The 12,746-nt window shown below is 42.6% G+C and overlaps 1 protein-coding gene across 1 annotated transcript; it reads right to left on the bottom strand.

Moving 5' to 3' along the window:
• Positions 1–9,892: 9,892 nt before the first annotated feature.
• NYX (nyctalopin) lies at positions 9,893–11,985 on the bottom strand (the record flags this gene model as incomplete). The annotated part of the gene is made up of 1 exon (XM_035116690.2): positions 9,893–11,985. A coding segment is annotated over one exon (1,458 nt), but the record flags the coding sequence as incomplete, so codon positions are not given.
• Positions 11,986–12,746: the final 761 nt, after the last annotated feature.

Raw genomic sequence — 12,746 nt, 5'->3', positions numbered from 1 at the left:
CTTTGTTATTCTATTGGTGTGGCTGTATTTGGAATACTATGAATGGCTGCTCCATTTCAAAAAGGATATCATACCTTTGGAAAAGGTACCCCAAAGTGCTTCTCAAATTATTATGTGTTTGGAGCACCCAGCATATGAGGAAAGCTTTTCAGGGTTTTGTTTTGTTTTTAGTTCAGAAAAAAGACACCTATGGAGTTGCCTAGGGTTGTTTCTTTGTGTTTGTTTGTTTGTTTGTTTACAATAATGAATGGAACTGAAAGGAGTGTAGATAGAAATTTAGAGTTCAGAGTCACCCAATTAAATTGATGAGCAATATTTTCAGAGCTAACTACTCTTTTGCACAAATTGTTCAAACTTGTGAAGAAGAAAATATACTGAGGATAGCTCATGATAAGAATGAGTGGTAACTTCTTGCTTTCAAAATTATTTGTTGCCTTGCATTCTCAGTAAAGTGCCTACAGTGAAGTTTTGGTAACATTAACAGAGATTTGTAAGAGAGTCTTCATGTATACTATGAAACAAAATTCCTCCACATAATCACTCCTGAATCATACTCTTAAAGCATTTTTCTGTCGGCTTATATCCTGCCCTTCAAGTAACATTGTTCAGGATGTATTACACAACTTTCAAAATTACAACAGGGGAAAAATAAAACAGCAGGTAAGGTGGCATAAGACCAGCTTAGATTCAGAGGTTTTCACAGTTGTGGGTCTGAAGAAATAAAAAAGGTTTTCACCTGGCATCAAAAATATCACAGGAAGGCACTAGATGAGTCTCCCTGTAGTGAAAATTCCATCCTTGAGGTGCCACCATTGAAAAGGCTTCCTCTCCGCAGCTATGACCCACCATACCTCATTAACGGGGGACCAAACCAGGAGAACATTCTCCAGTGAATAGTGTACAGGAGCCTTGCCCGAACTTTAGCATCCTGGTGTTGTTGGACTAGAACCCCAGCAGAGGAGGGGGTCAGGAGGAAGGAGAGCCTGATGGTGAATAGATAGACATTTTCTCCCCAGGCCTTTTAGTTTACCCTTAATTTTAGGACCCATAGTACAGTACTGTGAACCCATCACTAGAACTGGAAAAATGGATAGCACTTTGTATAGCATCCTATTATTTTTAATCCCCTGTATCCGTTAAATACAAAGAAACAGCCTAAGGCTATATGGAAGGGAGACAGAAGGAAAATCCTATTCAGGCATTCAAAGAGCACATGTAGGAATAGAATGTACAGGGGCCACGAGGCCATGTGCACCAGCCCTGCCATCAAAATCTGTGCCATCAAAGTTCCTCAAGTTCTGTATCGGAGTGTGGTGGCAGTTCTGGAATGAATGGAGATGAGCAGATACTTAATCTAGACAAGATAGTGAGCTCTAATGACCCCAGACACTGTTTTCAGCCAGTTCTGGGTGGGGTCGCATTCTGTCATATGCAATATGGGCACAGTTTAAGACTCCTGGATCCAGATCCGAGCCTGGATACTTTTTAAGAATTTTATTTGTTTGCCACCTGCTCTCTCTTTCCTAGAAACTGCTGTCCTGGCCTAGCCTCAGTCATCCATGTTTTTTCTCACCTGAGGCTGAGAGTTCTGATTGTAGCTGCCTGTTCAGAGCATATTACACCTGTTCTCTGTTGTATCCACTGTTTACCAGTTCAGTCCAATAGGCTTGCTTTGACCTTAAAGCCCTAAAAGGCCTGGGATCAGAATGCCACATAAAAATCACAGCTACCCATTGACCTGCCTCTGTTTTTCTCCAGGTCCGACTGGAGATACAGTAGAGGGGATACTTGGGAGAGGGCCTTCCTAGTCATGGCATTCATGATTTGGAATGGCCTCCTAAGATGTATGGCTGCTCCCTTTGTTGCCTGCAACCATATGGGAAGATTTCCCCACATTTAAAGAAGTACAGTATAATAAGGTAAATGGGGGAAAGTGAAATCAATATAATATGAAATAAAGGAATGTTGGCATGATATGATATAGCTTGCACATGTTTAAACCAGTTACATGTTCTTGTAGACATGACATTCAAGCAATTGCTTAGGGAATGGGCTCTGCATTAAGCTCCCTTATCCTGTGTGTGTGTGTGTGTGTGTGTGTGTGTGTGTGTGTTTTCAATACCCATAACACCAGTGGAGAAACATAATTGGTTGAAGAGCACAATGTTAATCTTCATTCACTCACGAAATCTCTCAGGCTGAACTAAATGACCCTTGGGGGCCCTTCGAACTCTACAATTCTATGATTCTCCTTGTCCCAAGCACCAACCTCTTCATCTTTATCATTTACTGCTCAGAACATGATCAAATTCAATTCACAATAAAACTTTCAGCTTGGCATGTTCTGCTAAGGGCTTTCCGTGTTCACTCCAGCTCCAAAATGCCAGGACAGCTCATTTGCCCTAACCCCATGGCTGATGCTTGACGCAAATTCACATATTGATGTTAGAATGCAGTTCAATTGTTACCTACGAACTCCAAATCTTCAATCTTTCCTGTGCCAGGAAATTCAGTAAATTCTTAAAAGCCTCTCTTCTCTTCCACTGACTCTCGAACCTGCACTAAGCAGGGAGTTCACCTAGGTGACAATCGAGCACATTTCCAACTCCTTAGCATTCTATGTGAATGGGATTTGTTGCCAGTTGGGTAATTGCTGTGCAAAATAAGACCTTCAGTTGTATAGACTCCCTATGTGTATTCCAGTGAACAAACAAAACAGATAGCTCAGTTATCTCAGAGCATAAGGCTCTTAATCTCAGAGCATGGGCATGGGCGTAGCCAGGGGGGCAGCTCCCCCCCACACATGTCAGGTAAAACAATAGAAATAACTAACTGACCAATCACGTTGTCCTTGCCCCCCCACAAAAGTCCTGGCTATGCCCATGTCTCAGGATCATAGGTTTGAGCCCCACATTTTGCAAAAGATTCCTGCATTGTTGGGGGTTGGGCTAGATCAGGCATCCCCAAACTTCGGCCCTCCAGATGTTTTGGACTACAATTCCCATCTTCCCCGACCACTGGTCCTGTTAGCTAAGGATCACAGGAGTTGTAGGCCAAAACATCTGGAGGACCGCAGTTTGGGGGTGCCTGGGCTAGATGACCCTCGTGGTCCCTTCCTACTCCGTTCATCTCCATGGCAGTGGTGAAGCTGAAATAACCACAGGAGTCCAAATCAATATTGTCAAATAACCTGTCTGTTCAGTATCATGGCCTTTAACAGCACCAATTTCCCTGAAATGAAAAGGGTTTTTTTGTAATTGAGTTTCTATAGTTGATAGTCCTAAATGTTTGCTGCTAACTCTTAAGTCACAAATAATTTGTGCGTTTCTATTAGTTTTGAGAAAGCCTGTCTGTTGGGCTTTTGCTTAAAATGCACTGTTAACTTTTTTTTTTTTACTACAATTGCCATAATAGAGTTTTCATGTTAAAGGACAACAGCAATAAAAGCAGTTCCTAAATATACATTATAAAAAGAACCAGCTGTACAGAAATGAAAACCAACCAATATTCCGGATCCTACTAGCAGTTTTATCAAATGTCTGCAAACTTCAAGCCGCATGATGAACAATGTTTTCCCTGGACTCGAAATCCTCAACTTAATCTACAGCATTTGGCTGATACAGGAGGGGACAGGGACGAGACCTTTTATAATACACAGTTGAATTTAGCATTTAAGAAGATTATTGCATTTATAAATAGCCTGAAAATCCAAAGTCATTGAATGTAGTGCACAGAAGAGATCATACAAGTAGTTATCATGCCATCTGGCCCCTTTTTTTGCAGTAGGAAAATTGTCCTATAAAACTGCATTAACTAGAATGTCTGGGTTTGGGTGTATTTAACACTCCACCCAAAAACGCTTGCTGCTACTGTTGCTGTGATTGCATTTTTCTTTGCATAGCTGAACAATAATAGGGCCACGCAGTTAGGAATTTAGCAGCATAAAATCCTATTTTGTAAGGCAGTCAAACTATGGACTGGAGAAAGAGTGAGGATTCTACCACTTTCAACAGCAGCTGGGCTTGGGAAAGCTGGACAATACATTTCCACCAGTCCATGCAGTAACAAGTTGTTCATTATTTCTTACTATGGCTGCTACTCTGAAAGGCTCAGCAGAAACAATGTGTAACTCTGTGTAAACCATATAAAATTTGTCAGAAAAGGGTCTTTATTAGTTGAAGCATCCGTCATTAATAACACTGCCTGCTGTTTTAAATCAAGAGTGGGAAATGGCTTTTGTGGCTGGATTGTGTGTTTGACATGCCTAGTTAATGATTTTTTTTATTTATTTATTTAATCCTGTTTAAAAACCACCTGTTTGCCGATTCTCCCCTATACAGTAATACTAACTGCAGATGTAAGAACATGAATGGTATTTTAAAACAGGATCTTTTTGTAGGGAAATTTTAGTCAGACATTTTGTTCTTTCAGTTCTTTTATAATTTAGATTTGAATATGTGTGCTTTGAAAACCATAAGCCACTTATTACAAGCTCCATGCACTTGTGGGTAAATGTTTTTCCTTATTGTATCACCAGATTGGGGAAAGTGCTCTTTTAGAGTTCCCATTAAATTAAAAATAATAATCTTACACTAGACAACACTTTTTTAAAAAAATCCAAAACTAAAGACAGGTTACATAATTATCTAGTTCACAGTAGCCTATGGGAGTGTTGAATTTTTCAGCTTTCAAATTCCAAGAATGAGAGAGAGCTGACCATAAAGAATGAGGTGAGAGCTGGACCATAAAGAAGGCTGATCGCCAAAGAATTGATGCTTCTGAATTATGGTGCAAGAAGATCAAACCTATCCATTCTGAAGGAAGTCAGCCCCGAGTGCTCACTGGAAGGACAGATCCTGAAGCTGAGGCTCCAATACTTTGGCCACCTCATGAGAAGAGAAGACTCCCTGGAAAAGACCCTGGTGCTGGGAAAGATGGAGGGCACAAGGAGAAGGGGACGACAGAGGACGAGATGGTTGGACAGTGTTCTCGAAGCTACGAACATGAGTTTGACCAAACTGCGGGAGGCAGTGGAAGACAGGAGTGCCTGGCGTGCTCTGGTCCATGGGGTCACGAAGAGTCGGACACGACTAAACAACAAAAGTTGTAACATGACTTGGGAATTCAAAAGATATTTTGGTTAAATATAATTTAGTTTTGTTTGGTAAGTAAAATGTATGTAAAAATGCATTGGAAATAATTAAAAATGATTGTCAAGTACTTGCAGTTGTTGTTGTTGTTGTTGTTGTTGTTGTTGTTGTTGTTGTTGTTGTTGTTGTTATTTCTGCTCTCTGCACTCCTTCTATCACTGCTGTGGATGCAGAAGCTCACTGTCTATCCCCAGGCACTGCAATCGTCTGCAAGGGATTCCCACATAGTAGGGACATTAAGTGCATGTGTTTGCTAAGCACTTTTAAGTAGAAGAGGTATTGATATGCAATGTTTTAAAGATGTTTTATTGTTTTATCACTTGTTTGCCATCCTGAATTCCTCTGGGAGAAAGGGCAGGATACTGTCCTAAACAAGTTTGGGGACAGGGCTAGTGTTTAATTAGGGATTTTGAACCCTTAAGTCAAGAAGAGGGGAAGGGAAAGAGACCTTGCGTCTTCTCTCCCCGCCTCATCCCCCAAATCAAGACCTGAGGTGTTTCCCTTCCTTCAAGATCATCTCAGCACCACAGCTGTCAAGCACAGTGATTCATTGGGGGGGGGTGAGTACGCTGGCGAGGATCATAGCAGGTCTCTTGTAATTTGGCAGCCCTGCAAAAAGAACTTGATCTTGTCTCTCAAAGCCATGAAACACACACACTCGACGCAACGCCATCTATTTCATCAATGAACATAGTTTGGTTTGTTGGCTGTTTCGTTTTCTTGGATGAGAGCTCCACTCGTCAATTTCCGTCTCTCCTTCCCCCACCCCACACAAACATGAGAAACAGAGTGTGTCCTGAACTCCTGGCCTACCTGGCAGCGAGTCAAGTTCAAAGGCCAGGGATCAAACCACACCAAGTCCAAAGGTCAGGAAAAAGTCTGAAATCAGGATACAGCCCAGAGTCAAAGCTGAAGCAAAGTACTGTTGAAGTCCAGAAACATTCAGGCCAAGGTCCACCAACATCATGGGCAGTTGAGCAGACCAAGCACTTCCTCTCTGCTTCCCTTTGGTACTTTGTCTGCTGATTGCAGCACCTGGGCTTGATGAGGCAGGTGACCCTCACCTGTTCCAAGCCCACTCCAGCTGAGGAATCACACACACATTCCCAGAGCTAGCGAGCCCCACCTGGCCAACTAGGGAGCTGGGCTGTAGGCCCTTGCTTGCCTCAACCTCCTACAACGCCTCTCCCACTGCTCTCTACACTTCAGAGCCTGCCGTGTTTGTGGGGACAGCGCCCCCTCTGCCTCTGGGTCTTGCTGCTCTGGTTCCTGTGCATTGCCCTCCCCATCCCCTTGCCATCGCGTGAGTACTTCCTTCTCTATCCCCTGCTTGCCCCAGTGTGTTCTAGTCCCAGCCCTTGCCGGGATCGTCTTCCTCCTCCCTGTCGTGTTTGAGAGATACCAGCTTTGGTAGCACATGTTTGATGGGGCAAAAAGAATAGATACAGGTAACTTTCAGGGAGACCCAATGGCTCTTGCACCAACGTAAGTGATACTGAGTTGGGCTTTACATCAGTGCAAGGCCCATTGGATTGTTCTGTTAGAGGCTGCATAGTAGATAAGAACTGCTGACTCCTATGGAGAAACAGTCATTGCTACAGAGTGTAGAGTCATAGAATTATAGTTGGAAGGGACCATAAGGGTCATCTAGTCCAACCCCCTGCAATGCAGGAATTTATTTTGCCCAACGTGTAGACATGGAGTTGCAAACAATGCAAGTCCTTGTAAACAAGCAGAAAAGCATGCTTTCAGCTCATTTACGTTTGTTTGGCTTTTTTAAGTGATGGGGAATTGTGCAGTTGGAAAATCTGCTTTTAAGAAACCCTGAATAATAATATTTTCCAAGTGGAAACCTTACACATTTTACTGATTTGGTTTCTTCATGAATGCTAATTAATATCCATGCCTATAAAGGCATGTATGAGTACAGCCATTTTCTAAGGAGGGGGGCATTTATAATTAATTTTGTATCTATCTGTAGTCTTTCTCCTTGCAGTATAGCTTATAGCACTGCAAAGACTTCCATATTTATTCAGTGCCTGTAGCACAACAAACCATTTAAAAGCAATTTTTAAAAAAGAATTCAATGCTTGTTTGTTTTTTAAAATGCCCTTTTGTGTGCTGTTTGAGACATAATTGAAGGGTTAAGAGACTCCAGGTGATGTGGGTGCATAAATGGCACTTGCAGGATTTGCTCAGTCAGTAGAGCATGAGACTCTTAATCTCAGGGCTGTGGGTTCGAGCTCCACATTGAGCAAAGGATTCCTGCATTGCAGGGGGTTGGAATAGATGAGCCTTGTGGTTCCTTCCAACTCTACAATTCTGTGATTCTACAGTTCTGTCATAGTTCAGGAGTACAGTCGTACCTCAGTTTACAAACACAATTGGTTCCAGAAGTCTTAACCTGAAGCGTACTTAACCTGAAGCGTACTTAACCTGAAGCGTACTTAACCTGAAGTGAAATTTCCCATTGAAAGTAATGGAAAGTGGATTAATCCGTTGCAGACGGGTTCGTGGAGTACTTAAACTGAAAATACTCAAACCGAGGCGTACTTAAACCGAGGTATGACTGTACCGCATCGCTGCTTGTGTTGTTTTGTTGTTGTTGTTAATTGAATTTATATACTGCCCTGTATTTGGAGGTCACAATAAAATCAAAATATAAAACCACAAAATATATAATAAAAATAAAAATCCAACGCAATAACACACACACACACACACGCAAAAAAACCCCACATTTTAAAAGGGCATAGGATGTCAATCAAATCAACCAAAGGCCTAGTTTAAAAGGAACATTTTTGCCTAAAGGTGTATAATAAAGGTAACCAGGCGAACTTCCCTGGGGAGAGCATTCCACAGACAGGGAGCCACTGCAGAGAAGGCCCATTCTTGTGTTGCCACCCTCCGGACCTCTTGAGGAGAAGGCACACGAAGAAGGGCCTCAGAAGATGATCTCAGGGTCCAAATGTTCAAATGGAAAGAGGCAGTCCTTGAGGTATTGCGGTCCTGAGCTGTTCTTCACAGAGGAGAGGGAGGGGTGATGGAGGGAGGGGCAAATGGCTTACTGACCTGAGTAGCCACTGCCCAAGGCATAGCAGCTGTCCCTGCCCATTTTAAATTTATTTACATTATATATACTACATACCCTGTTTTGTCCGAGTCCCTTCTATTTGGTTGGGAGGTGGAGAGGACTGCTGGCTTGCTCAGCACCTGTGAAGAGTCAGGGGCTTGCCCCCCCTTCCCTCCCCCTCCCTTGAGTTCACCCACAGCCCAGTGGACAAATTCTGAAGGAGAGTTGAAATGACTGGATGTAATGAGACAAAAGCAATTTTAAAAATAAATATCATGACAAGTAACACTACTTAGAGGGAAAATCAGGATGGGAGATGATTATTGAAGGAATTAATTGAAGTGAAAATGTAATTTTGGGAGAGATCACTATGAGAAATTAAATATTTTTATTCAGGTCATGGTTGTTGCATCAGAACATAACAACACCCCTGGTGGGAAGGCCATGTATTCAGACATTTTGCTTCCAAAAGCAGTCAGCCAATTGTCTCTGGGAGCTCAAAAACTAGGCATCTCTTATTTTTTATCTCTAATATACCTATGTGTTTTGGAAGTATCTTGCGTCTGAACATAGAGATTATGTTTAGCTATCACAGGTAAAAGCTGTCAATATGTCAATTCAGGGATATATTTTTTAACCCATCTAAACTAGTGGTGGTCAGCGCACCTCACGGCTGTGAGTTCTGTATGTTCACTATGCGTTGTTTGAAGAAGAATGTTAGAAGCGTTTCTTTATAAAGCTGCCAGAATTTTATTTCCCTTCTGTTTCTGGGAAATGTGGCTATCATGAGGGGAGAACAGTTCAGACCATGGCACTCCAGCTATTGTTGAGTCAAATGAGAGAGGTCAGCCTTGGAAGCAGAAATGATTTTGGCAGTGTCAACATTTGTGGCCTTACAGAAGCAGGTCTTCTGTAAAAATGGGTGTGACAGCAGCTGTGGGAGCAAAGGAGCAGCTTGCCTTAAACTGCATTTGTGGCTCCATCTTGGTAAAAGTCAATTGTCCCCATCTAATCCAGCATTCTTGTTTCCCACAGAAGCTAGCCAGCTTATAGTTAGGACACGAGTGTGGTGTTCTTCCTGTGGTGGTTTTTTTTTTTTTTTTTACTTCCTAGCATCTGATATAGTAGTACAGTGGAACCTCGGTTTATGAACACGTCAGTTTACGAATTTTCGGTTTACGAACGCCGCAGACCCATCTGGAACGGATTAATTCACTATCCATTACTTTCAATGGGGAAGTTCACTTCAGTTTATGAACAGACTTCCGGAACCAATTACACCCATGCTTCGGGTTAAGTACGCTTCAGGTTGAGTACTCCGCGGACCCGTCTGGAACGGATTAATCCACTTTCCATTACTTTCAATGGGAAAGTTCGCTTCAGTTTATGAACGCTTCAGTTTATGAACAGACTTCCGGAACCAATTGTGTTCATAAACCGAGGTACCACTGTAGTTCCTTTTAGCTATCATAGCTGTTAAGAGGAGCTTCCACTGCTGTCCCCTGAAGATAATGGAATGGGACAGTGGCATTTGTTAGGCCTCTCTCTCAGCACTGCCAGACTCACAGGCATGGCGAGTACAGTGTGAAATGCTCTCCCCACAGTAAGCAGAGGAATCGGGTCGAGCAGAGGAAGTAAAAAGTCATGGATATATATTTGTGAAGCGTGTTTATAAAAAACATGGCAGAAAAGGGGAAAAACCCATCCCCAATATCTGGATTATTATGCTTTAGTCTTGCTAAATTGGTTCCCATCAGGTGGAAGAGATTCATACAGAGAAACTGATCCCTATCTCTTTCTGATCCTTTTAATAGCTGCAGAACGCCATCACCCTTTTTTGTTCCATGACGATAGCATCCTATATGTAAGAACCACCAGAATGTCTCCTCAAATCCCTTAGTAAAGCTGCAAGTCTATTATCTAAATTCTTCAGTACATATCACCATACATATTGTTTTCTGTCTTCCTCATTGAGCTATGTCTGATTACAAAATATGAACAGCAATCATGTTCCTGCCAACTTTCTTTCAATACAGCGTGAATTTGGATTAATTTTACTGCAGCTGAGGGACTTTAGAGCCACTCTTATGGGAGACTAATGACAGGAATCACACTCACTAAGTGTGACAGATTATAAAATTATAAAGCGCTTTATAAAGGAGTTCTGCCTCTGTGAACCTAAACCTATTTTGAAAGATGGGCCCAAAGTAGATCACTAGGTCTAAATATGCACTAAACCAGAGTCCTTTTGTACCTGACCTATGTCTGAAGGTGGTAGCTTAACATCCTATCCTGTACAAAACACTATACAGAGGGCATAGAACTTACAGTAGTTCTAAATAATATCCAGAGATTTAGGTAACATACTAATCTGATATTGCATTCCCCCAGTCCTAAAGATGCCTCATTAGTCAATCCATCTAACAAAGTTGTGTTGACAAAAGCTTCTGTGGTGTTTCCTACTTCTTCCGAAAGGCCCTTCTGGAGTAGGAATTTAGAGATAAGGCTGTTGAATTTGTTCTCTGTGGTAGACTGTGGTTCTGCGGTTGCGAAAGGATTGTAAGTTGTGGCATTTAGCTCCTCTGGGTCAAGACAAAAACCGTTGGGCGTTCTCTCAAAAGAAACATCAGTTAAGTCAAGACCAGCCACAGAGGATGGGGAGGCACACGGAATATCTCTGACAAGTCTGTAGTTCTCCATCCATTCCTTCAGCCACTCAATCCTGCAATCGCATTCCCAGGGGTTCCGGAAAAGGTAGAGTCTTCCTAGGAAGTAGACAGGTTGGAAGACTGAAAAAGGCAAGGTGGTTAGGTTGTTACTGTTCAAGTGCAAAGACACCAAGCCTATGAGGTTTTCAAAAGCCCCTTCCTCAATGTGGCTAATCCTGTTCCTGTCCAAATACAAAACTTCCAGCTCTAACTGGTCCTGGAACCATGTATTAGAGACATTTCGAAGTAAATTGCCACCAAGATTAAGCATGTTGAGACGTCTCAGGCCGTCAAAACAGTTATCAGGGAGGTCGCTGAGGACATTGTCATTTAAATAAAGATACTCCAATTTCTGACAGTACTGAAAAGCTCTGTCATGAATCACGCTTATTCTGTTATCTTGCAGATTGAGATATTTCAGTTGGGTCAGACCCAAGAGAGAATTATAAGCCACAGCTTCGATCTTGTTTTTCTCCAGATAAACATGGGTCAAATTCTCCATCCCTCGTATCGCTCCTGGAATCCTTTTGAAGTTGTTCTGAAAGCAAAAGAGTTCCTGAAGGGCTGGAAGCTCTATAAAAATCCTGTCTGGGATGTTGTAAAGGTTGCAGTCCGCTAAGTCCAGTCTGGCGAGCCTCTTGAGTGAAATGAAAGTCCTTGTGTGCAAATACTGAATGTATTCGTTGTGGGCCATTTTTAGTTCCGTCAAGCTGGCTAGCCCTTTGAATGCACCAGGAGTGATGAAGGATATGTTGTTGTGGCTTAATGAGAGAGATCTGAGCGATGGGAGGGTACCAAAGGCCCTCTCAGCAAGGAATTTGATGCTATTTTTATCCAGGTTAATAGAGTAGGCCTCACAGGGAAACTCTTTTGGGATCTGTGTGAAACCAGCACGGTCGCAAAGGATGGCACAACTCCTCTCTTGAGTGCACACACAGCTGGTGGGACAGGCGCGGACACAGGCCCACACACAGTGAACAGCAGGGATGCAAAGAAGGACTGGCAAGTAAGTGTAGCAGCAAGGGAAGGGGGGGAGAAAGAGAGAAATCAGATATTAGTGGACACTCACAGTATCAAAACACAGCATTTATATAATGAATGGATCTTCCCTACTAGTAGTAGTAATATTAAATAAATAAATACCCATCCGGCTGGGTTTCCCCAGCTACTGTGGGCGGCTTCCAACAAAAGATTTAAAATACATTAAAACAACAGTCATTTAAAACTTCCCTAATACAGGGCTGCCTTTAGATGTCTTCGGAAAGTCAGGTAGTTGTTTATTTCCTTGACATCTGATGGGAGGGCATTCCACAAGGCGGGCGCCACTACCGAGAAGGCCCTCTCTTCATGGTTCTCTGTAGCTTTGCTTCTTGCAGTGAGGGTACAGCCAGAAGGCCCTCAGCGCTGGACCTCAGCGTCCGGGCTGAACGATGGGGGTGGAGACACTCCTTCAGGTATACTGGGTCGAGGCCGTTTAGGGCTTTAAAGGTCAGCACCAACACTTTGAATTGAGCCTGGAAACATACTGGGGGCCAGTGTAGGTCTTTCAAGTAAACTGAGTGACTAGTTGCTGATACTGAAACACCAGCTGTGAAAGGGTCCTATTAAGTTTCAAGAAGCTGAATTACTTTCACAGAATCTCAATAAGCTCTTCAAATTATGTGGCATGAAAAAGCTTCGCTATCGCATTCAATAGGTTCTTCTTTGGGATCCTTTCGATGGAGAGACTTGCCCCAATTTACATAATGAAGGCATTTCCCCATCCTCTTCCCATCAGTAAGTGAACTGGATTTAAGGGATGCAGCTGCAACTAAG

This window comes from Zootoca vivipara, chromosome 4 (assembly GCF_963506605.1).
Source record: "Zootoca vivipara chromosome 4, rZooViv1.1, whole genome shotgun sequence".
NCBI classification, from domain to species: domain Eukaryota; kingdom Metazoa; phylum Chordata; class Lepidosauria; order Squamata; family Lacertidae; genus Zootoca; species Zootoca vivipara.
The sequence above is the reverse complement of the archived record's forward strand: the minus strand, read 5'-3'. Positions and strand labels throughout refer to the sequence as shown.